This window comes from Staurois parvus, unplaced genomic scaffold, assembly GCF_062004578.1.
Source record: "Staurois parvus isolate SC_StPar_1 unplaced genomic scaffold, SC_StPar_1.0 ptg000508l, whole genome shotgun sequence".
Classification (NCBI taxonomy): domain Eukaryota; kingdom Metazoa; phylum Chordata; class Amphibia; order Anura; family Ranidae; genus Staurois; species Staurois parvus.
The window spans coordinates 1,582,734-1,610,027 of record NW_028318304.1 but is presented as its reverse complement, the minus strand read 5'-3'; the positions used below and the strand labels follow the sequence as shown (position 1 = coordinate 1,610,027).

General features: G+C 34.8%; 1 protein-coding gene across 2 annotated transcripts in view; it reads left to right on the top strand.

Annotated features, from left to right (window-relative positions):
* The first annotated feature begins 8,214 nt into the window (after nucleotides 1-8,214).
* Nucleotides 8,215-27,294, top strand: part of LMX1B (LIM homeobox transcription factor 1 beta) — a 247,165-nt gene continuing 228,085 nt past the window's right edge. Inside the window, exons 1-2 of one of the 2 annotated variants that reach the window (XM_089689991.1) lie at nucleotides 8,215-8,841; nucleotides 11,270-11,456. In XM_089689991.1, the coding sequence (XP_089546117.1) occupies nucleotides 8,703-8,841; nucleotides 11,270-11,456 (326 nt within the window). In that variant the 5' untranslated portion in view covers nucleotides 8,215-8,702. The remainder of the gene's footprint in view (nucleotides 8,842-11,269; nucleotides 11,457-27,294) is intronic. The other variant, XM_089689990.1, reaches the window with a different exon arrangement.

Genomic DNA, 27,294 nt, shown 5'->3' with positions numbered 1-27,294 from the left:
ATTACATCAGCAAAGTAAATTTTCTGAACCTGGCAAATAAAAACAGAAACAAATCAAACAGAGTTGTCACTCTGCAACCAATGTAATTGAAGCAGTTCTACAAAAAAGGCAAAAGAGGGGGAAGCAAACATTTGATTGGTGGTCAAGGATATTGCTGCCAATTTTCACTGAACATTTGTAGAATGCCCATGGGTTTTTTTGTTTGTTTGTTTGTTTGTTTGTTTGTTTGTTTTTTACAGGAGAGCTTTTTAGTTCATTTCCATATCTACATTTGTGAAAATGAATGTAGCCAATCCTAATGACAAATTGATACATTGATTGAAAGTTGATAATTACCATTCACTAGACACACCAGTGGACTCCAGCTGTGCCCCTTGTGGCTGAATTGGGTTTAACACCATTTAAGCAAATGTTTGATTTTTTTTCCCCTTCACCAGTTCACTAGTTTTTGGCCTCCCCAACAGCAAACTATTAATTTTCCATTAAGTTGTTTATTTTTTGTCAGTGCTTGGGAAAATGGGGATTAATAAGAAATGGAAAACTTATTTTTTTAAATAAAAACCCATATCTTTAACATAATTTTAAATAATTTAAAATAAATTATATTATTTTTTTTTTATGTTATTTTAATGTATAACTTTAACTTGGTATGGTACAAGCAGATACTGTCAACATTGAAGGTATTTTTTTTTTTAAAGAAACATTGTACATTTTAACAAATTACATTCTTTGCACAAATTATTTTTAGAACAAGTTTAAAAATTCAGGAACTGATTGGAAACATTTGTAAACAGTTGGGCTTTGCTGAAACACACAGCAGGAGATGTTTAGTATATTTATTGATATAATGTATAATGTATAAAGTACAATATTTTAAAAATATCATGCCTGAGTGCATATGGAGCTTTAAGTTAAATCGGTACACAAAAAAAGAGAAAAGAGCAATAAACGAAGTAATAAAATGCAAAAGTGCAATAATACATCTGGAAGTTATAAATGCTATGCAAGATTGAAAATATGTTTATAAAACACAAAATATAAATTTTTACACAAAAAACACACATATAAATAATGCAAATTAGCAACACCAACAAAAAAATAAAATTATATATATATATATATATATATATACATACATACATTCACACACACACATGAATATCTAGAGCAAATGCATTGAAAATCATCATGTCCTTGACATTTGTTGTAGTACTTTAGGAAGATTTAAAGGGATAGGACTTTCCAACAGGTTACAACTTTTTTTTATAGTTAAGCATTAAATAGATGGTATTTCCAAGTTGTTTGTTTTGACTTTTTATTCCTAAACAAAATGATGCTTGAAATTTGCTCATTACATATACGGTGTATATATATATATATATATATATATATATATATATATATATACATATTTTCTTTTAATGATTACAAGGTTTGCCCTTATTTAACGAATTTTCTGACTACATTGACTTTAAAATACAAGACATTTTTTATGTTAAACATATACACATTTAACAGAATTATTTACAACATCTGTGATTCTAAAATAACCAAATATAATGGTACTGGAGATTATTTTCTAGGTCACTGGAGTAACCTTTGTATGGCAAATTCAAGTCGGTGACTTAGATTTATCTTCAGCAGCTTATTAAAGGAGCAGTGCAGCATTATAAGAAAGTAGCAGATTTCAAATAGGGGTTGCAAACACATTCTATGCTTAAATAAAATTGTGAAAAAAGGAGTGGCATTTTTTACACATCTTAATCTATGCAGAGAAAAAAAACAAGTATAATATGACTGCATTCATTTGACAGACTTGGGATAACAAATCCACATCATTTTGAGATCTGGTATCTTTGAAAGGGTCAATCTGTTTATTGACAGCAAGCCTGTTATTATTAAGACAAAATCCCTCGTCTTCCAGATAATCAATCCTCAATACCCTTTTCTTACCAAGCAAGAATCAAGTCATGCCCGACCCTCTTGGGACAATATAAAAAAAATCTTAATATTGTGCTGCCCTTTAAATGCCTAACTAATGGATAATACTGCTTCACTACCCTACAAGTATGTATATAACCTGCAAATGCAAGCCTTATTGAAAAAAAAGAAATAGGGAAGCAAGTGTGCCTGTGATTAAAAAAACACAGCATAAAGATCACCATACTGAAATACTGAAATGTGTTTTTTTTAGCTTCTGAGCCTATCCTAAGAGCACTGGAAAGCAATTCTCTGTTACAATCCAAACTATTATCAGCAGCAAAATTAAACAAAACGTTTCTGCAGGATTTCTACGAAATTAGAATTATTTCAATGCAAATGTCATGGTGAAGGCGTTGAAGCGCCTATTCTACAATTTTCCAATGTGCATTACCTCATGTGTCCAGCAGGGGTCAGAGTTTTAACACGGTTTGAACATTCCCTTTTCGTTATCATTGCCTGCTTGCTTGCTGACAATGTGAACAGCATCTAAGCTCCAAAATACCATTATTACAGCTTTGCAGGCACATCGGTTTCCTTTTTTAAGCATAAAATAAAGCAAGAATTCAAGAAATAAAATAGGATAAAAATAAATTAAATATTACTTTGGAATAAATGCTGATATTGTATGTTTGAAACTATTGCATGCTGGGCTGATTCACTTAAACTGGAGCAAAGTTGGGGGTAGTTATTATACAGTAGTTGCTCTTGGTAACTATTCCAGCCCCTGTTAAATTTGTAAAATTGCAATGATTGCCTTGTTTGGGTGACTTTTGATTTGGGCTGTTTTGCTTGGGGTTTCATCATTTAATGTAATGTTTGTAGGAAACTAAAACAGTGAGAAACACTCTCATTAATTCATCATTCATTTAATCTTCATTAAAGATATTCAAATGAATGAGGGGTGAGCATGAAATGCTGTAAAAATATCCTTTAGTGACATTACACAATTTGGAGAAGTACCTGTGATCAAGGCATCATTTTTGCCTTGTTGTTTGCCTGTAGTCTGCAGACTAATCAGCTTCTACTTAGAGGTAATGGAACCAGATCTAAATGAGAACCAGATTCCTGGTTGCAGAGCTCTAAGAAGCATGAAATGTCTGCAGAATTGGGAATAAAACTGGATTATTGCCACCCTGATACAGTGAGGAATTATTTTGATCTGGGCAGTGAGTTAACTAGATATTTAGACAGCTTGTATTATACCTACCGTGTATTTTCATTATATTTGTTAGATTGTTAGATTCACATAGCAAATCCCTCTATTAGGTTCCATAAGAATACTTTTTTTTTTGGACTGGACAGGCAGCATGGGGATTAGGGAGTGATTGGGTGACTGTTATGGTGGAGAAGCTGCATCCCAGTTGTGCGTAAACTAATTCGATATTTAAATTACTTCTATTTTATTTAGATGTTTCCAGATTTCACATATGTGTATTCCATATCAAAATGAGAGAGAGAGGAAAAAAGAGAAAGGGAGGGAAAGAGAGAGAGAGAGAGAGAGAGAGAGAGAGGGGGGGGGGGAGAAAGAAAGAAAATAGAGAAAGAAAGGGGGGGGAGAAAGAAAGGGAGAGAGAGAAAGAAAGAGGGGGGGAGAGAGTGTGAGAGAGAGAGAGAGAGAGAGAGAGAGAGAGAGAGAGAGAAGCTGTCCTGGAGAGAGAGAGAAAAGAGAGAAAGAAAAAAAGAAGGAAGAGAGAGAGAAGAGAGAAAAAAAGAGAAAGAGAGAGAGATATAGGCTGACCTGCACTACCTTCCTTCTACAAAAAATAAGCGCTGTATACGGAGATGATTAGGGATGTAATCCTTATTTGTGTTTTATAATATCAGCAACTTCAAGATGAATGCACAGTGCGCTCTCCTTCACTTATAACATTGAAGAAGGAACCAAAAAAAGAAAAGAAAAGAAAATGAAATATAGGCTGACTCATACTACCTTCCTTCTACATTCTACAACAAACAAGCGCCATAGACTGGAATGATTAGGGATGTAATTCGTAATATTCTTTATATCTCTAACCCTAAAATGAATCTCTCCTCCACTAATAACACTGAAGGGCTTCCATCTCATTCTCTGTCTAATATGTGGCCACGGAGACAAGTTGCTGCCACCTCCAGGGAAAGGGGGAAGAGGGTGTGCGAGGTGGAGGTAGACACAGAATAGAAGGAAACAGAAAATAAGATGCAGCACAGACAGGAGAATACACAGATCAGAGCACAGCAGCCACATGAACTGATGTCTGGAGCATAGACCGCCTTAGCTCTGTCTTGTAGAATCAAGATTACACTAGGGTTATGTACCATGGAAACGTAGTTTGCATTGCAAGGATGAAGAGGGAAGAAAGAAAAGAAAAAAAAGGAGGGAAGAAAGAAAAAGACTGGATAGAGAGTGAGAGTCTTGATAGATAGATAGATAGATAGATAGATAGATAGATAGATAGATAGATAGAAAAAGAAAGAAAGAAAGAAAGAAAGAAAGAAAGAAAGAAAGAAAGAAAGAAAGAAAGAAAGAGAAAGAAAGAGAAAGAAAGAAAGAAAGAAAGAAAGAAAGAAAGAAAGAGAAAGAAAGAAAGAAAAATTGATTACCTAAATAGATAGATTTGATGACCTCAATACCCCAGCAGGCATAGCCTGGTCTCAGATATCTGGCACATAGACACATGCAGAAGCCCTTCCGACTTGTGTAAAGAATTGGGGACTCTCCACTTGCAGTAATTATCTCTATACAGTCTATTTATCTTGCCTGGCAGTTCCTCTCTTTATTTCTTCTCCTTTCTAATAGAAGAATTACTGAACCTGAAGCACTCCAAACCTGGCATAGCTTGATTTTCCAAGTCAAAGGACCAGCCAGCTTTGAAGAATCCCACTCAAAGGGACTCCCCACCCCCTCCAAGACTCACCCGATGGCAAAAATTCCTCTTACACAAATACCTGTTCCCAAAATCCCAGGAGGAACTATATGAGGCTAAATAAGAATGGTCCTTCAACCTACAACAGAGACAATCGGCAACATAAACCTGGGTATTCCGAAAGTACTGTACAAAGCAAACTCCAACATTTATAAAAATGAAGTCAGGACTATTTGAATAAATATTTTTTCTTCTTATAATTTATGCTATTGCATTTAGATTGTTTGTGCATTAAAAAAAAGCATAAACATGAGCAATCCGAATACCCAATATTTTAATGGGTAGGGTTACATTCTGCCCAACGACTGTACTTTGGTCTTTTCCATCCACAATCCCATTCTTGCGAAAGCAGCTTTATGTTTTCAGTCCTTTAAAAAAATAAATCTGTGACACCCTAAAGTATTTAGACACTTAGGGGGTGGATGTCTGATCAATGACCGATGATGAAAAGGGATTTTCTGGAAGGTGTTTTTTTACCCTTTTGAAATCTCCCGTTGTGGCATGAACTGTCTTCAGCCTACTGGGCAAAAAGCAGAATTTCATGGTCCCAAATTTAAAAGACCCCCCTCTTGTGCAAAATGTCCCTCCCCACTTTAAGCCACCGTAACCAGCCCATCAGATCAGACAAGGACAGCCTAGAAGTGGAAAAAAGAGGTGCTTAGGTGGACTTAGACAGATATATGTGGCAGAAAAAGTACCTTTTGTATCGATTGGCCATATATCTTTGAGGGCTTTCATTAAATCCAGGTCATGTTGTGGTGCACTAACTACTATTGGCTGTCCATATAGCTTTATAATCTTTAGTAGTACACCATGACCTGTATATATCTATATATCTATTTTTTTTTCTTGGAAAATCTTTTTAATGTATGTAAGTACAGTATGTATGCATAATATATAAAATATTTTTTTATGTAAGTACCTGTAGTAATAATAATTATATATATATATATATATATATATATATATATATATATATATATATATATATATATATATATATATAAAAAGATATATATATATTACTCTATATACATTCAAATCTTAGATAGATTTCACACATATAATACAGATGCACGAAAATAAATAATATATTTAAAAAAAAAAAAAAAATATATATATATATATATATATATATATATACGAACTCTACAAGTACACACAGTGTTTGTGTACATTTACATTAGAACTGTCGGTACCCATCTGATTTTAATGGATGATCCTGCATTGTTTTCCGAAATCTCTATTACTGCAAATTTCGAAAACAAATAAGAAAAAAAAGTTTATTTTAAAGAAATCTCATAGTTCGCTAACTGGTCTATGCCTTTTCCTTTCGTGATATTAGAATCACTTGCATTTTTATATACTATGTAAATAATGTTCTCATCAGTTGAACTGCGGTTTCAGACAGAGAGAAAAAAATGTAATTAAGCAATATTTACTGTTTTGCATAGAACATTTTGCCTTTGTAAAATTAAAATGAAGAAAAGATGGAAAAAAACGTAGCAGCCTTATCTAGAGAGCGGTGGATAGAAGATAAATATTGTCATTTAAAATACAGACGTATCTGATGGCAAAATCTAGGGAAGCGCCTTCAAAGCAGGATATTAAAGCAGCATTGTGTGATATTGCTACTAATGTGCCGGATAAATGGGAATTCTCGGTCTGCCCTGGACGCTCCTCTGCTATCAGCTGGGATCGCCAGGTGCAGTTTGGGGAGGTCACTGAATTCGGAATCTTTTGTGCTCAAAGACAATGAAGACACACTTCTCCTGCTCACTCATAATAGCATCAATATCAACACCCCCCTTAAAAAAGACAAACTCATTATTCACAATTTCACAAACTCTTTTTTTTTCTGTAAGCAGAAAATTCCTTTAAAAAAGGTTGATTAGACCAGAAATCACATAATTGAGGATTTGTTTCCAAGTCTTTCCTACTTTGCAAAACACAAACCAGCTATACATGAGTGAAACACATAAAATAAGTAAAAAAAATGCATTTATTGGCAAAAATATAGATTTCCAATTTTATATATATATATTTATATATATATATATTTATTTTTTATTGTCACGCACATACAATATATAATATGAAAACATATTATATTATTGTTATTATTATTATTATTATTATTAATAATAATAATAATAATAATAATAATAATAATAATAATACCTTTTCAATGGGTATTTCCTGTGTTCTGAATAATTATAATAATATTAATAGTAATAATATATTATTCTGTTGCCACTTACATAATAGGATTATATATATATATATATATATATATATATATATATATATATATATATTTTTTTTTTTATTTTTTTTTTTTAAAATAAATTAATAATATATATCCATCTATTTTCTATTTGCACATACCTACTAACATGCAACCAAAGGGCAGGCTGTACATTTACATGCTTCTGTTTTAGGCAATGGCATTGGTCTCATGCATTGGTCAAATGGTTTTGGCACATTAATTGCAATGATTTTTATAAATGATATGCAAATATATCATTGCAATGATATATATGAATAAATCTCCTAAATAATAACATAACTATACATATATATATATATATATATATATACACATTCTCACTAAATATATAAATCAATGTATATATATATATATATATATATATTTATATTATTTTTTTTTCCCCCTCCAAGGATATTTTCCATCTGTGTTCTTTAATAACATTCCTGAGCAGGCTGTACATTTATATGTACCCATATAGATATTTTAGGTCATGGTATTACACTCTCATCACAACTATTTTTGATAAGTGCTTTTAGCACATTCATTGCAATGAACCTGCTGCCACCAACTACAAACTGCAAATGAGCATTCATTCCTCCCCATGCACTGAAATGATTACAAGTTTAAGTACATTTTTACATGAAAAAAGTCACAAACAGAATAAAACAAGTACTTTCTACATACCCCATATTCGCAGGTGTCCATAAGAACATTTATCAGCTACATAAAAATATCTCATTTCAACCTAAAAAGGTAATAAAGAAAGAAACTGGGAGCCTATGGTATATTGACTCAGGTGTCAGGCTTACCCTTTATTTTTAATTATAACCTGCCTTTTTAATTCCTAGGGAGAAGTAAAAAAAAAGGAGGGGTGGGGGGGGGATAGGAGTTCAGGAACAGAAAAGAGTATGGGACCCCCCTTCCTAAATTGTTAGCAAGGAATGCAAAAGTGCAGTACAGCCGCATCACAGGCGCGGAGGGATCCGAGCAGCACAGCAAGCAATAGAGTTCAAATGTCAGCAAGTTTGGAGAGAGGGAGAGGGAGAGAGAGAGAGGAGGTGACTGGGTGGAGTATCCATCCGCTTTAGCAATCCCTGCTGAATGCTGATCTTCAGGACTGTGCATGGCACACAGATCAGGCTCTCTCTCTCCCTGGACATCCTACAGAGAGCCTTCACTGGGATTTATCACCCCCCCCCCTCCCTTCACCCTGGCTTTTGGAGAGCTGCTCACCCTGTCACCCCTCGGTCTCCCCCCTTTGGATCTCTCCACCCTTTCCCCCCCAGATCAGAGGCAGGTGATCCTTTAGCAGCCCCCCTTTTTCTCATTGTGTTGTCTATGCAGCTCCTGTGGATCAGTCTTCAATCATGAGCAGACTCATCTGAATAATAGCCCCCATGCAGGATTTGGGATAAGGATCCAACTTGCAACTGCCAACCAGCCCAGGAGTCAACGAACTTCTTCCTAAGTGACCTGTGTTCCTAGTATCGCTGATATTCTCTCTGCTGCGGTGCGGGGGACTGGGACTATAGGCTGAGCTGGCTATGGATATTGCAACAGGTCCTGAGTCCTTGGAGAGGTGCTTTAACAGGGGGCAGAGTGACTGTGCCAAGATGCTGGACAGTATTAAAATGGAAGATCACCCACTCAGAGCTACCACGGCCACATTAGGAGTTCTTCTTGGTAAGTGTCAGCTCTTCTGTCTACTCTGGATGCTGCATGTTTATCGGGGTCTTCAGAAACTCTGAAACCATAGACTACATTCACACTCCCACTAAACCTAGTATAGGAATTGAAGCTCAATATATTTGCGTTTCTGGAAAATCGTTCTTAAGCTTATCACACACCTTACAATCTGATTGCACAACCTTCTTCAACGAGTATGGTGTGTAGTGTAAGTGCCTGCATGATTGGATAGTTTGGGCAAATCATCATATTACATAGTTTGGGCAAATCTAAAGTTGATTGCACAGGGATTATAGTATAGTCAGATTGTAACGTGTATGGTGACTCTTACACAATTTTTCCTTTTCCAATTGATCTCTCGGGATAGGAATAAACGATCCATAGTTGATAGCCCAATCAATCGACATGCCACACACAGGGAAGTGGATTTCGATTGATAGTTGGATGATAAATTATCAATTGCATCTCTGTTTCCACCATGCAATCTCATAATCCAATTAAAAAAAATATGATCAGATTCACGACCGAAGGATTTCAGTGCTGTCGATCGATGCAAAATCATTGGTAATTTTTCGCTTTTGTCGATCATCTCAGTTTGGTCAAATCAGATCTAAATCGATCGTAAGGGATGTTAAGGCCAATCATTTTTCGTCATGGCCAATTTGATAATTTTGCTTGAATTGCACATCGATTTGATTAGAAAATCGAAGTATGTATGGTCAAACTTTAGTTTAAAATGTATAACAGATCATAAAAACAACAGCAAGTGTTGTCACAATTGTTGGCTACAATTGCCACTGGGCACAGATACAAAGTAACTTTTCTAAAGTTTGTTCAGCACCATGCAATGCTTGGCTAAATACTGTAATGAATAAAATCGAAATTAAATACATACTAAAAATAATGCAGTGTCTAAACACTCTAAATTAAATACAAAATAATGCAATGACAAACACTCTGTATTAATTACATACTTTGTATATCAGTGTAAAGCAAGCACAGTATGCATAGCCAACATTTCTATATGTGTTTGCTGTGCATGAATACAATACTTCTGTACTGTAATGTAAAAATCACTATTTATTTCTATGGGGTTCGATAAATGCATTATTGTATCTGTACTAAATAAGAAGCATATGTATTACAATACTATAGATAAAATAAAGGTTAGATACATATTGATATAGATAAGTATAGTTTGAAAATAATGCTATACCACTGGTACTTGGGTATGAATTGCTATTATTATTATTATTAGGTAATAAGTAAATCAACAGCTAGGACACTTAACTAAATCCATCTTTAATCCTATATTACATTGGGTTATTATTATACATGATTAAACAATACAATATATACATAAACATACACATAAATACATATACAGTACTGTATAATATACATGATTCTGGAACCAGGCTTTTTATTTACTTTTTCTACCTGCTGTAGACTTTCTGTAAAGTTGTAAGCAAAATAACATGTTATTTAACTTGTGAATACATATTTGTAGGTTTATTACTTTAGAGAATTCATGCAGGTAAATCTACATCAGTAATGCTCAACAAGATAAGGCCATTCTGGTAAGATATTAACATTCACATTTGCTGTATTTACATCAGAAGGAATAATATATTTTTATTTGACAGGTATAGCAAAAAAAAATAACTGGCCTATTTAAAATTTCCAATAAAGTTTGTTTAAAATATATTTTTTATCATACACAGTATACATTGTTATACAGAACTGCATAATGGAAGAGGTTACTTGTTTGACCAAAGAGTAAAATACAGAAAAAAAATGACAGTGCTCTCTGTGTGTATGCATATATGTATATATATATATATATATATATATATATATATACACACACACACACAATTTATAGTATTGACATCCGTAATATACATTATACTATATAGTATTGATTGTATCAGCATTTATTTGACGGCAATGGATTCACAATAAGGTTTTGATCTGCTGCAGGACATTTGGTAGGTATAATGACATCTAAAAGGACAAGCCTGACATACACGTGTTTTTATATATATATTATATTGATTTGCTATTGATTATATTAGCATTTAACTGATATACAGTGATACTCAATAGATACAGGCAAGGCTTTGATCTGCTGTGACTTTTGATATTTATAATGACATCTACAGTGACATCTAAGCCTGCCACACAAGTGTTATCTGAATGTGTATATATATCTATATATATAGATAGATATAAAATCATTTAAAATATATATGTATTGATGTATTGATTGTATTAGCATTGCTAACTGACTCCAGCTCCAGTAAAATACACAAGGCTTTCATCTCCTGTATGGACTCTTGGTAGGTATAATGCCATCTTGGGCTAATTTTCCAGTATGATGTGACCACCATTGATCATGGGTGTCCTGTTTCCCCTTCCCTAGGCTCTGAGTGCCAGCACCAGGCAGTGTGCGAGGGTTGCCAGCGACCCATCTCAGACCGATTTCTGATGAGGGTGAATGAGTCCTCCTGGCATGAGGAATGTTTGCAGTGTACAGTATGTCAGCAACCTCTCACCACCAGCTGCTATTTCCGGGACAGAAAGCTCTTCTGCAAGCAAGACTACCAACAGTAAGCAAGTCTGATGTATATTACCTGATGTATACATAGGGTATAAGGTAACTTATACCAACCAAACGTCCAACCCAGCCATTGGTTTCATACTTATCAGGGCAACAGCTTGGCACCAGGGTTCAGGGCACCTGGGTATTTCCACTCTGTGAATCAACTTCTTTCCCATTCACATGGTGACATCAAGACTTTTATTACTGGTATATGCTCTGTCCTGCATAATTAATGTCTTGCATATTACTTATAAGGTAAAAGTACATCTGTAGTAAACTACTACAACTTTCAGTCCAACAATTGCTGTCGCACTCACCAGGGCAGCAACCTGGCACCAGGCTCCATGGCACCTGGGCATTTCCACTCTGCGAATCAACTTCTTTCCCATTGGCATGGTGACTTCAAGACTTGCATTACTGGTATTATGCTCCATAGATAATTCATATCCTGTAAGTAAAAGTACATCTGTAGTAAAATACTACAACCTTCAGCCCAGCAATTGCTGTCGCACTCACCAGGGCAGCAACCTGGCACCAGGCACCATGGCACCTGGGCATTTCCACTCTGTAAATCAGCTTTTTTCCCAATGGCATACTGACTTCGACTTATAATATTGCTAATGTTATGCTGCATCCTACATAGACATAGGCACTGTATATATAGTCTAAAATGTCCATCGGTACTACAACTTCCAGTGCAGTCGGTACTCATCAGAGGTACCCTAGCACCAGGGTCCATTATACCTGCCCATTTCCACTCTGTGAATTAGCTTCTTTCTATTGACATAATGACCTCGACTTTTATGGCTAGTGTACTGCTCTATCCTACATAGACATAGGCAATGTATATTACCCAATGGTAAAAGGTACTACAACTTCCAGCACAGTCATTGCTTTCACACTCCTCAGAAGTACCAGGGTACCAACCTGGCACCAGGGTCCATGACACATTGGTACTTCTACTCTGTGAATCAGTTTTCTTTTGTTCACAATAGACATATTGACTTATGGCAAGTATTATGCTCTTTCCTATCCCTGTGCTATATACCCCGTAAAGCACAATTTTTAAGACATTTACTGACAATAACTATTTCACTGTAACTTTTTCCTAATCTACATAGCTTCACTTTCTATTAATGAGCAGAGTGAATGATTGAAATTCAGCCTAGGATAATGAGAGGGAAGGAGGTAGATCTCTCAGATAAACAGGCTATTGTTCTGTGGACTGATTCAGCTATAGAGCTCTATTTGTTCACCTGTATCCCTGACCGCTGCATTCACCAGCAGGTTTTACCTACAGGAGGAAAAAAATTATAAGTATAATAATATATAAATATATAAAAAAAATTTAATATATATATATATTTACACAAAAACAATAAATAAACAAGAAGGCCAGGACATTCAATAACCAGTATGCGTCTGGGCATAAAATTCAATGATATACCATAAATATATGTGTGTGTGTGTGTATATATATATATATATATATATATATATATATATATATATATATATATGTATATATAATGTTTATATTTTTTTTCACCACTAAATAAATGTGAATGTTTAGTGAAAAAAGTAAATAGACTCCTTCCAGTCCCACCTTATGTTAATAGCTCCTGTACTATATATTTCCTCCTATGGGACATTAAACAGCAGAGAGATCTTCTCCACACTCACACACTCAAAGTTATCTGTGGCAGGATTTGAATGTTTATTACACCTGCTCTGCCATTGTCTGTAGATGAATAATCATATCACATTAGGAGATCAGGGATGGAAGGACAGTTGTGTCTTCTACAGAAAATAGTCATTATGAACATGGTGGGGTTGATTTACTAAAGCTGGAGAACTGCAAAAACAGGCTCACTTCTGCATATAAACCAATCAGCTTCCAGGTTTTGTTCCCAAAGCCTAATTGAACAAGCTGAGGTTAGAAGCTGATTGGTTACTATGCATATGTGAGCCTGATTTTGCACCCTCCAGCTTTATTAAATAAACCCCGGTATGTCGTACATGGAGGAACATATGCTGAATAGAATGCGGGGCACACAACACTCCATGAGCTGAGCATATCCCTGTACGATCCTAATGGAGGGAGAAGATTTTAAATGGACTGTTAATTTCACCCATTGGGTTGGATAGAAGGATAGATTAATATAAATTGTGTGTTATATTTATTTATGTATCAGATCGATACAAGTTATGTAAATATAGATGGAAAAAAAAAGAAAAACAATTATATAAATATACGTTATGTATGTATATAGATAGATATATAGATATATAGATAGATAGATAGATAGATAGATAGATAGATAGATAGATAGATAGATAGATAGTTATGCATAGATACAAGTTATATATAGAGAAACATAGAAAAAATATATCTATATTAAATATAAAAAAAACGGTATACAATAGATTCAAGGTGTGAGCGTTTATGTAGTACATACTCATCTATCAGTTAGATAGATACAATATAGATACTTAGCACGTAGTTATGTATAGATACAAGTTATGTAGAAATAGAGGGAAAAGATATATATATATATAATTATTATATTATGTAGTATATAGACAGATTCAGGTTATGTAAAGATAGACGTAAATATATATATATATATATATATATATATATATATATATATATATATATATATATATATATATATATATATAATATTATACATTATGTATATGGATAGATACAAGTTGTCTATGTATGTAGTACATATATATGTTATGTACAGATACAAATTATGTTAAGAAAGATATATAGACAAATATATAAATGTAATATATTATGTAGTAGATAGATAGATAGATAGATAGTTGTTACTTAGATATAGATAGTGTGTTGCATAAAGATAAATACAAGTTACGTAGAGAGAGATTAATACAATTTATGTAGCACACAGTTATGTAGGCTATAGATACATGGATGCAAGTTATGTTAATCTAGACACAAGTTGTGTAATACACACACACACACACACACACACACACACACACACACACACACACACACACACACGCAACATATTTTGCAATTGGTGCAATTAAGCTTCTATGACATTTTGCCCCATCTCATAGGGAAACACGTTGCTTTTTATTATTTCCCCCATTATATGATTCTTATTTTTCCTTCATTTAATCTTGAACATGCAGCACGCCGATCTCCCCCCATTGTACCCCAGCAGTACAAAGCTCATTATTTATTACATTTCCCCCATAATTGGTTGAATTGAAATCAGATTTTCCACTGAAGATTTTTTTTCTGTATAAGTGCACAGTAGATCTGGCTGACCTATTATTATTATTATCCCGATATTACATCTCATTTCTTCTGTATACGTTCAGCTCGGTGACAAGTCCTACAGAATATAAAGGAGTCGGGATATGTTCTTGTTGATTTGACGGTTTATTAGTTATACATAAACAAAAGAAGAAAAAAACACCTTACCTTTTTGATGGCTTATTGTTTATAACTATTCGGGATACTGAAATAGAAAAGTTTTAATTAGCATTTCTTGCCCCCACCCCTTTTCTCCGACTTTTCCGACCCCCCGCAGCTCCGACTCGCTCACCCCGCACTGTTTACACACATTAGCCCCCACCGGGTTACAGTTTGGAAAAGAAAATATGTTTGTTTTCTCTCTCTCTCTTAAATAACCACAGCTAATGAGGTCATCGCAAAATCCTTTCTCTACTATAAAAGAGCAAAGAAATGACATTTCTTTTTTCCAATGGATCATTTCATCGGTTCCCTTTACTGAGACTGCAGCGCTAGGAGTGCGACTATCATGTATATTTCCTATAGGAATTAACATATATTGTGACGGATATTTCTATTAATCATCGCTTTATATCTTATTCCACCATACTGATGTCTAGATGAAATTACACTTAAAAAGCAAAAACAAGAAAAACAAAAGAAAAAATAAATAAATTATATATATATATATATATCCTTTTCTTTTAGCAATACATAACGTTTGTGTGTGTATTTGTGTATATGTATGTATATATATATATATATTACACTCACACACACAATATGCATTGAGATATGGTAACATTGCATCAACAATCAAGTAATATGATGTCAATCATATTTGATAGAGTTGATATATAGTATCTGGTGTGTGTATGCATATATGCCTATATACTATACAGTACACACACTGAATAGAGATATATTATATGTCAATATGTCAACATATAATTAATATTATATTGATTTGCGTGCATGTATATACCATGTGTACGTATGTATGTGTGTATGCATAGAGAGCGCCATGCCAATATGTAATTTATATTATATTGAATGTATTGAGTTAAACATAAATAAATATTTAGCATATATTAAAACATTGCCAAGCACAATAGCAACATATGTGTAATACAAACTTTTGGAAGCCATAAGTATTTGTAATACAAGAATTGCCTAAATTGAAAAAATTGGCTTAAAGTTAACACATCATCATCTTATTTATTAAACTCACTTTGCTAAGTGAACAGTTTCTCTTCCTTTAGTAAGTCACCTCCAGTGTTTATTAGTGATACATAAGTGGCTATCCTCTTTAAACCTAGTTTCAACCAACTTTCATGTTTACTTTTTTCTTTTCTTTTTTTTTGGCCACTATCAGGTTTCCCAAAAGTGTCGGAGTCATAGAGAAACCCAAACATTGCTCATCATAAAAAGAGAGAAAGAGAGAGAGAGGGAGAGGGAACTCTTAAATGGCCTCTCCATGCTTGTCAGTAAAATTTAGAGTCTTTTTGTGTAGTAGGGTGAGCACAGCTACTTCAATCACTCAGACATAATACCACTCTGCTAGAAGTCTGGCAGGACACAAAGAGAAACATCTATTGCTTTGCATCAGTCTTTGTCTGGCCTTCAGAAAGTCCCCAAACAGGCCTGTAGTAATTCCTAGCAACCATATTTATATCGTACCTACAGCATCAAAATCCTTCTCCTTGGAAACCTTCACTAAATGCTAACATGATCTACAGACTATAAAGCTAATAAGTGCTTCAGGACTCCCTTTCCATGTTCTTAGACACCCAGAATTCTTTCTACAAACATTTATACTAAGGGGGAAGGTGGGGGGGGGGAGGGGATGGGGGGTTAATTATTTGTACAATGGGGCAAATTAACATGCATTTAGTAATGTCACTGTTTAAGACTGGCACTAGAAATACTAGAAATAAGGGTTTTATTATATTTGTAAATTGTTTTACAATTTTCATATATTATATTTTTATTTAAAAGAATAAATATAAATAAATAAATATATATATATATATATATATATATATATATATATATATACTTTTTATCTATCTATATTATTATTGTTATGACTAAAAAAAATTAAAAACTCTGTTTTTATTATAATTTCACATGCAGCCAACTTTTTTCCATTGGTCTGGTAAATCAGTTTACTTTTCAAATACCCAGTTAGTTTCAGGAAATCTTTTAAAATAGTTCCTTAAAGCTGATTGGGGACTAAAATATTTTCAAATTCATTAGTCCAGTGTTAAAACTGAACTTTTATTTATTGACATGCATAATGCCTATTGACTATGTTTTCATGTATTTTATAGCCAGAGCCTTCTATGATATGATAATCTCAATATTTGTATGAAGTTGTGGTTGGATGTATAATGCTGACGGGCAATGAATAATGAAGATTATAAAATATTGAAACTTTTCAGCAATTTAAAACCATGAAACTGGAATTAGACTGTTGGTTATGATATCTGGTATTTTCGTGCTTAAATGCTTTCCAGTACCAGAAATTAGAGTAGGCATGCATTGCAGCCCCTGGCAGGGTGTGGGTTAAGTACCGTCTCCCGTTTAGAACAAGTGGGACCCTGTAGAGGTATTCATGCTTACTGGCAATTAAGAGAGATATCTCCTTGTAAAGTATTATTGTGTCACAGCACCTGGTGTGACTGGACATGCAGACCTGCTGTGGGGCTGTCACCATGAACTGTCGCTACTAGGCCTTAATGGCAAGATATATGGGAGGAAGTCTTAACTGTACTGCTCTTTAATGATGAAGACGGGTTCTGTGTCTTGTATATGAAAACATGTTGCTTGCAATGATATCATAATTCATATCTTTGCTCAGGATTTCACTTCTCTCCAAAAAAAAAAAAATTAGTTATTTGTATTTCGGGTTATTTCTATTGTAATTATATTAGGGCAACAGTACATTAAAAAGGATTTATTTGTTCATTTGCTAAGGTTAATATTGTGACAGAAACATTTATTCTTCAATCATAGTGTTGCATGTATGTATATTTCAAGCTTAACCAACAACCTGGGCAGTGTCAGAAGTGCTATATACAATATTTTGCCGGCTGGGATGTATCTAAAGTACTGCAGTATTCAGAAACTGTGGGTGCCACTCTGAAACATCTCCCGTGGGAAATATGTTGCACTACCTATCAATTTTTTTTTAAATATATCAAACCACTATAAACAGTAATTGATCTATATTATATTTTCAAAACACACTTATTATTCCTAATGCAGAGTCTGCCTAATGCCAACAATTCCTAATGCAGGGTCTTCAAAATGTCAGAATTTCTGAAACACCTCATATCAGAAATTAGCCATAGGTTATTGTCTAACCTAATATTAAAGTACAAGTGACTTAAAGTATTATACACTTGTCTCAGAGTATCCACAAACAAAGTCCACATCCATCCATGCATGGCTGACGAAAAGAATCCACTCTTCTATGCAACCTTCTTCATAAATCTGTAATGGTAGCAATTGATGCGTTTGGATTGTGATGCAAAAATGGAACCTATTAGTGCATATATTTAGGAGCACATTATTAAATAAGTAATAATAATTCTGGTCCAGTGAGCTTACAAAAAATAGGTTCAAGTATGTTTTTCTGACTCCCTTTACTGTGATTAGCAGTTTAAAATAAGTTAGACTAGAACACAGAACACTGCTTTATAATATATAATATCAAATGTATGTTTTAGTAGTGTTATATATTTACTTCTGACATAACCAATGTAAATGTAGATCTTAGAGCAAACTTGTCATATGTAAGCAAACACATTTACATGTGTAAGCAGAGTGTTGTAGAGCAGGCTTAGACAATGCACAAGTCATTGTTAAGCTGGCTATATGCCATACTTTATAAATGCAAGTGCCCATTGATGGATAATTGTCAATGGAACCATAATGGGTTAAAATTCATTGATTGGCACTTTTTTATTTTAGTCTCAGATACCTTTTCAGGCAGCAGCATATGAGCTTCACAGTCACTGCATGGGGTTGGTCTTCTGTCCTATACCTAGATCATGCATGGAATTGTTCAACATGGCAGAGCCATGGGTAGATGTGTAATAGTGTAATAACATTGACAAAATGTGATTTCTTATGAATTGTAAAAGACTTCATAAGTTATTTTTTTATTGATTGTACTTAATTGACACGCATGCATTAAAAAAAATAAAAAATAAATAAAATATATATATATATATGAGAGAGAGAGAGAGAGATATATTGTGCATAGTGTAGGGTATCCAAGCATTTTCTGTCCTCGTTGATGGTAATGATGATAAAGACATTCCAGGCTCAGCCGTTTTGTGCATATCAATCTCTATCAGCATTCGGGGGATTATGTAGGCAGTAGTAAAAATAATCAGTCTCCAGGCTGTAGAATCTGTATGTAATTTTCAATGCAAGAAAGCTTGTAGCCTGAACTGTTCTGTGCTCCCTTTTTGAGGTTTTCCAAATAGCTTGGGAATCTATAGAAAAGAAAATGTAAAAAATACAGTTGCAATTAGCCTAAAAAGCACAAGTTGCCTTATATAAAAAAAAGTCATTAATATGAATGTGATGTATGTGAAACAAGATCACAATTCTGAGACTAAAAATGGATCACTTTTAGTTTTATGCTGTTATTGTCCTGTAATCATCAGTGGTCTTGGAGCAATCTTCAGAGAGACACTTAACAGCTACACAGAAGGATTACATTGTGATACGTTACATTATTTTGAACTCCAAAAGATTATAGTATATGATCCATGGCTAAATAGTGAGTTCATTCATGTGTAAGTCCTTTTTTAGATGGCAAATGAAGGTCCAATATTCATTTCAGAAGTTAAGCTACATCCTTATGTTTTTTTTGTTTTAATATTTGCATGTAGTGTAACCCAAAATTGTAATCTATTCAAAAATAGTGTCAACCATTTAATTTGATGTGTAGGGAAAATGTGCTCGGCAAACTAATTTTTCTATTTATATGTTTAGTCACATGCATGCTTTATAACCTGTGTTTTATTAAAAAGGTAAATGCATACTGTACACACAAGGTGTTGTGTGTGCATGACAGCGGGGTGATATGTCTACAGGGTTACTCTTTGAAAGAGGTTAAGAAAGAAAAAGATGGGTGAACTGCTTCATCCAAAGAAGCCCATTGGATGAGATGGTGATGTCTACATGGTGATCCTTTGAAAGGGTTAAGAAACTGAAAAGGATTAGGTAGACTGCTTCATCCAAAGCAGCCCATTGGATGAGGTGGTGATGTCTATATGGTGACTCTTTGAGAGGGGCTAGGAAAGAAAAAATATTGGGTAGACTGCTTCATCCAAAGAAGCCCACTGGATGAGCTGGTGATGTCTACACGGTGACTCTTTGAGAGGGGTTAAGAAAGAAATAAGATTGGGTAGACTGGTTCACCCAAAGAAGCCCATTGGCTGAGGTGGTAGATGAAAGATGTTGGGTAATGTTAAGCGGAAAAATTAAATTTGGCCAATCAGTTATTCTCCTCTAAGCAGCCTGGGGATATCTTAACAGGTTTCAGACAACCAATTGGACATGCAATCCTTCTCAAATTTGACTTCTCTAAGCTATGCTAGCAGATGGTCTTTTCTAGTAAATATTGTTTGTGTAAATCAGCCTATGAGTAATTATTACACAACTAAAATGTATTCACCTGTAAATACAGTATATCACATTGGCAGCCCTCTGGTCAAAAAGGACTTGATTTTGTGAGCAATTATTTGATGGTGTACCGGTAAATAATTACAAGACACAAATCGCACCAGCCAGATTCAATTTTTTTAATTTAAGAAAAAACATTTTAAAAAAATGGGTATTTTTCCTATGCTAAGGGAAAATCCCCTTGCAAAGTGAACAGCCTATTTGACTTTAGTAAATCAACCACATTAAGTGTGTATTGTAAATATCATGTGTGTATCTTTAACTGCTCACCTAGGCTTGCAGGCAAATTGGTGCATAGAGTGCTCTCATTTTCTTTATTAATTCAGACCTACTTTATTTGTATCAGTTTTTTTTTCTTAAAGGAAAGGTCCTACCTTCCATTTAACATTGTGGAATATGTAGCTTTTAGTATAATATATAGAAAGTGGGGCCTTTTCTATTCATAGAGGTTGATTTACCAAAGGCAAATAGGCTGTACACTCCACAAGGGAATTTTCCTGTAGCTTAGTGAATGTGGTATAAAGAGAGAATACCCAATGACATGCAAGAGACAGCATCTTAGCTTGCTCATAATTGGATGATGGAAGTCAACACAGCTTCAGCTCATTTACAAAGGGAAAATTCCCTTGAAAAGTGAGCACCTTATTTGCCTTTAGTAAATCAATCCTGTAGCTTAAATAAATAAATAATATCTGAACCATCTAATAGGGTAATTACATTTCTATTATGAAATCAAGAGCACTTTGTTTGAAAAGCATTACTTGCTATGTAGAAGGCTATTCCTTTCAATAATTATATTTCTAAAGTAACCTGTATGGCTCACTATCAAATTAGACCACTGTTTACAAAGAACTATTTAGCCAATATCAAATGTTTTCCTTAATGCTTTTCACTTTGACCATAACGGCACACTGGAGAGGTGGCAGCAAATGACCTTGACGCATTTTCAACACATTTTTTGGCGAATGTATCCAAACGAAGTTGATCTGACCCATTTGTGCGCCGACCGCTGCAAGTCTGCCTGCGCCAAAAATCTGTCGGCAAAGGTTTTCTGAGAAGGTGCAGCATGAGAAGATGCAGGTTTAAACACAGGCGCACAGAGAAGTAATTTTTTCAAGCATCAATTTAGCGCTAAAGTCCTTTTGTGTGGTTTCAAGTATGTGGCCCTCAAGAAGGTAACATTTTTTTGAAGGAATTCAACTAGTAGTCAAGTTGTTATTATACATCTATCTGATGTATCTATGTTTAAAACATTTAATTTATTCATGTTCTTATAAATATACTTGCATAAAATAGCTTTTAAAAGGGTATATTAGTATATTTAAATTTTATCAACAATTATTGACTGGTTAATGGTAGGACTAGTTCATCTAATTTTCTTGCAAGCTCTTATTAATTAATATACTGACCCCCAGGCTAATATGAATTCAAAGTTATGGGATTAAACCAAAGTTATGGGATTAAAATAATTTTTTTGGCATTTTAAAAATACACAAATGCTTGTACTTCATTTGTATTAATATTTAGGGTTTATTATTATTATTATTTTTTATTGTTACTATTATTATTGTTACAATTATTAAACAGGATAGTGGCAAAAGTTTGCATAGCGCTTTACAAAATGGAGGGAAACAGTACCGGTACAATTCAATTCAATACAAGAGGAATCTATATACAGCATATCAGTATATATTCTGTTTTTATTACATATATTATTTTGTGTATCGATATTACATATACATACATTATGTGTTCATATGTGTGTGTGTATATATATATATATATATATATATATATATATATATATATATATAAAAACAAATGAGAATGAGATCTCCAAGTTGCAAAAATTCTTTCTTTACTTCAAGTGTATCTTCATACAAAAATTAGCATGACTGCGCAGTTTGAAGCATAACACTGCTCTTCATTATTGTAACTACTGTCTCCCTCAATTTTGTAAATTGCTGTCCAAACTTTTGCTTCTATGTAAATCCTGTATAAGGTTAGGTTCTCATCTTGCGTTCCCTGCATGCTGCGCTTGCACATGCACAGCAACTCATTCATTTGAAAGGGCTACTGTACCTGCCAGAAATGCAAGGAAAAGGTCCTTGCACTTTTCCTACAACATAGGTGCACAGACACCGTATGATGCTTTTGAACCATGTGGTTTCATGCACCAGAAAACACGCTACATTTTCCAATGCATGGGGTGCCCTGTACATCTGCATAAGAGCAGCACATTTTGGTTGCAGGTATGGGACAGTGTGTGATTTACATGCTTTTCCTCACTTGCAACAGTGTGAACCTAGCCTAATAATAATAACAATAAAAATGCATAATATTATTGGTTACTTTTCCCTTCTTGTTGCTTTTCAGTATATACTGTACCAGGGGCTGACTGACAACTCATGGGGCCCACGGGCAATAGGGGATCATGGGGCCCCTGTGTCCTTGCCCAAACTCAAAAAAGTCTATGAAAAAGGTACCAGGGAGCATCTCATGGGGCCCCCTACTGACCCCGGGCCCTCGGGCGGTGCCCGAGTTTCCAAATGGTCAGTCCGCCCCTGTACTGTACATACTGCATGCATTAAAGGGATTCTTTAAAATAAATTAGTTCTTCAGCCTAATTAAATATGCAATCTAAATTTGTTACTTGCACTGTTCTAAACAGTGTGTTCATTGTTTAATCCTGACATGAATTGTAATTTATGAATGATGGATTAGTGCAAAATCAGAATGGAGGGCTATAGTAATTATTTAAAAAAATCTAATTATGAAGATACAGGATCTGGAGTGGTTATGAATGTCAGAGTTATTACAAGTGCTTGATGGGATTGACAAGTATCTTCCATTAAATGTTTACATTTGTAACAAAATTGTCCCAATACCCCTCCCCGCATGCTCACACTTTTCAAAGTCAACAGTAACCTTTTTGTTTGGAATTGCTTCCAGCATTGCTCTGTAGATACACACAACACAAACCACATGCACTAAACACATAAACTCATAACATATAATAATATTCCTCCTAGACATAAATGTATATCCTCTATAGCAGTATTTTAACCATTCACATACCTCTGGAATAACACATGCACTAGTACAGAAGGGAGGAAATCTTTGTCACAACTGCAATGTAATACAGAATTCAAGTGACTCTGTAACTATTAGTTACATTAAATTAAATAGTCATCACCCTGTAAAAAAAACAAAAAGCCAACATGCTTCTATTTCTGGGGGTGGTATGCAACATTTAAAAAATTAATTAATTAAAAAATTAAATCAAAATGTGGGTATATATATAGAGAGAGAGAGAGAGAGAGAGAGAGAGAGGGGGGGGGGGGAGAGGGATAGAGAGAGAGTGAGAGAGTGAAAGAGGGAGAGAGAGAAATAAAGAGGGAGAGAGAAAGGGGGGGAGAGAGAGATACAGAGGGGGAGAAAGAGTTTTGAAGTCATCAGTTTCAAAACATTTATGTTGGTCTCATCACTCCAGAGTACAGAGTCCCAGTAGTCTTCTTCTTTTTCATGATAGGCCCTGACAAATGCTAGGTGGGCTTTTTTTTGTGCTTGGTCTTTAGGAAAGGCTTCCTTAGTGGATGACACCCATGCATGCCATTCCTCTGCAGTGTCTGCCATATTGTTTCACAGGAAACAATCACCCCATTTTGGCTTTCTACTTATTTAGCTAACTACAATAAACTTGCATGGTGATTTTCTTCACACCTTCTCATCAGAAGACTCTCCTGTCAAGGTGTTAGCTTCAGTTGACAGCCTGGACATCTCTGTGAAATGGTTTCCGTTCCAACCTTGTTAAATTTTCGTATCCCTTTTGCTACAGTATTCTGACTGATAAGTAAAGATTTGCTGATCTTCTTTAGCCTCCAGCTTTCTTGTGTAAAAAAATTATTTTCTTTCTCAGGCCAAGTGACATTTCTCTTCCATGTTGTGCCATTGCTGACAGCGTGAAATGGGAAGGAGGTTTCTTTGTTAAGTAACGCCCTTTTATAATCATCTGTCTGCTGGACACCTGTTTAATGAATAATTAGACTCACCAGTAATTTAATTCTTGTTAATTAGGATTTTGTTGTCTAAAATTTAGCTTTGCTCCTATGACTTTCATTGGGGTGTATTCATTTTTGCAACATGGTTTTGAATGAATTTGTTAAGAAAAATACTTTTTTGTGTGTGCAAATTAACAAATCTTGTTTGCAATCAATGGCCTGCATTTGTGGGAGTATTTTGTAGTATAGCATCCCACAGAAAATGTTGATTCTGAAAGGTTTTCTGACAATTCTGTTGGGGTGTACTCATTTATTCTGAGCACAGTGTATGTATGTATGTATATATATATATATATATATATATATATATATATCCTTCGGTCTCAATGTTTTTACCAAAGAAACACTTTCACTGCATATTACTCAGCAGGTGAAGCATAAGCATATGAATTAAAAGTGGTTTCTGATTCAGCAGTACAACACAATTCACCATCTTGCACAGTATTCAAAAGATTTACTTTAAAAGCATTTTTTTTTTAAATGTTATAATCCATTGAAGGATATTCAGCAGCAGATATGTGAAATGTGTATGATCTGAGACCCAGCACATATGTTTAAGTGCATCGACAAAATACAATAGCATGGGGCCAGACAAATAAGTGACATACTGTATAGAGCAAAATAATAAATAAAAATGCAACAGCAGAAAACAAGGTATATTTCTAACCTAAACAGCAACAAGCAGTTGAACAGCACATTGTGAGATATGAGAGATAGAAAAGGGTAGCTTGGACATGGTGTCTTTGAGATGCCATGCCTATCAGAAAATTAAAGAGGGTTGACCTAATTGCCCGCACTGTCCTCTCTCCTCGATCTAGGGGAGGCTTGGGGGCCCCAGATATTGTGTTGTATTAATTTGCTACCCACCTTCATGCCCTTGTTTTGTGGTCCTCTCAGTGCTCCCCTAATAAATGGACCAGTTATGGTTAAATGGCCATATTAAGTCAATGATGACACCAGCATCCCCCTCCCTTTGTTACGTTGGAGGCGGGGAGGGGAACTCCATGGCCGCAACAGATTGGGACAGTGGCTTGGCTGTCATATGACAGTTTCTCATAGGTTTTGGTCCAAATAGAGTTTGGCCTGAACTTTAGCTCATTCTTACTGAACATACTGTATATGAGGAAGTGAGAGTACATTTCTCCAAAATGAGGGGAAATACTCATCAGCATAGCTATCCCCATTCAAAGACTTCCCCTTACCTCCATTTCCAATGACAACTGTAAAATTGTGATTTCCAGTGGCTAAATAGAGTGAACTTCCCTGGTCACAGACATAAATTAAAACTTGTGTTCAGGTTTAAACCATTTGCTACTTTGTCCAAAACTAAAACACATTTTGGTTAGAATTTAACCCATAATTTATAGAGCCTTTAAAACAACATTGTAAAATCTTTCCTAAGGTCTGAGTAACTAATACACAATAACAACTTACTGTAATGACCTACAAAATAGTTAATTTACACGCTAATAATCATAGTTTTGGGCTGGTAGTGATGAACTAATCGACTGAACAAAGTTAAGTTTGGTTTGGTCAACTTGCTTCAAACACATGAAATAAACTGCAAACTCCAAACACAGTGCCAAGCTCCATTGAAGTTCATAGGAGCTGAATCTTGTTTTTTTCCCCTTCTGACCTTTTTTAGTACCAATTTGAAGGCTTTGGGTAAAAAAGTGCACATGGGGGACATGCACCAATGCAAAAGAAAAATGTAAAAGACCAGTTCCACACTAAACGGTATTATTTTTTTAAAAAAGCTTAAAGAGCAACATTAAAAACACACAATGTATTTAAAAAACATGTAGGATGTCTTAAACCTGTGATGTGGCTCACCTGTAAGATGTACCACAGCAAAAGGGAGAATTAAAAATAAATAATGATTGTTGCTAAATTACATTTTCAATGCCTAGCCTGCTTCTGTTTGTAAACAAAGCAGTTGGGGAATCCCTAGTGATGTCATGTGATCAATAATGTCAGCCAGCAAATGACAGCTCCCTGACATCTAACTGTCATCAAATCAGCCAGGGAGCTGTCATTTGCGACAGGAGTCCAGTGGGAAAGGATCATCATCAGGGGTTGTTGTAATAAAAATACTTTTCATTGGTGTGAGTGTTTCATTTACAGTTTTTTTGTGAATGAGTAACAAGGGGTAATATCTATCCTTTACTCATTCAGGCAGGGAGGAGCAGATATATGGGGTCTCCAAATTTTAAAGGGGGCTTCCAGATTCCCTTAAATCCCTTCATGCAAGTGCAGGCGCACTGGGCCAGGGATAATGGGGGATGAGACCCTTGTCTCTGTCAACATGGGAACAAGATGCCAAGGTATCCTAGTAGGCCTGGTAGCCTAGTATAGTTTTGGAGGGAGAGTGCACACTTGCTGTCCCTCCCTATTGTCACCTATCAGGCTGCATGTCTGGATAAGCATCTGATATCAATTTTGGTGGAAACCCCTCAGCTTTGTTTTCAATACCAGAACCCTGTATAGGATCTGCCTCTATTCCTTTAATAAATCCTTTGTACAGGGTTCTAATTCCTATGAAACTATCAAGTATGCTAGTGTATAATCTGCTTATGTAAGCAGTTCATACTATTATTTTATTCTAATAAGCAGATCAGAGGAGTGATTATAATTGGTTTGTGTTAACTGCTTTTGTAAGTGACTTTGTAAAGCAAAATTAACATATACTTTGCTATAAGATCACTCTCTTTTCCTTTAGTAAATCAACCCCATTGCATGCAGGAGCACACCTAGTTCTTGTGTAAAGAGGAAGTAGAAGTGCATCCAGATCCTGTGTA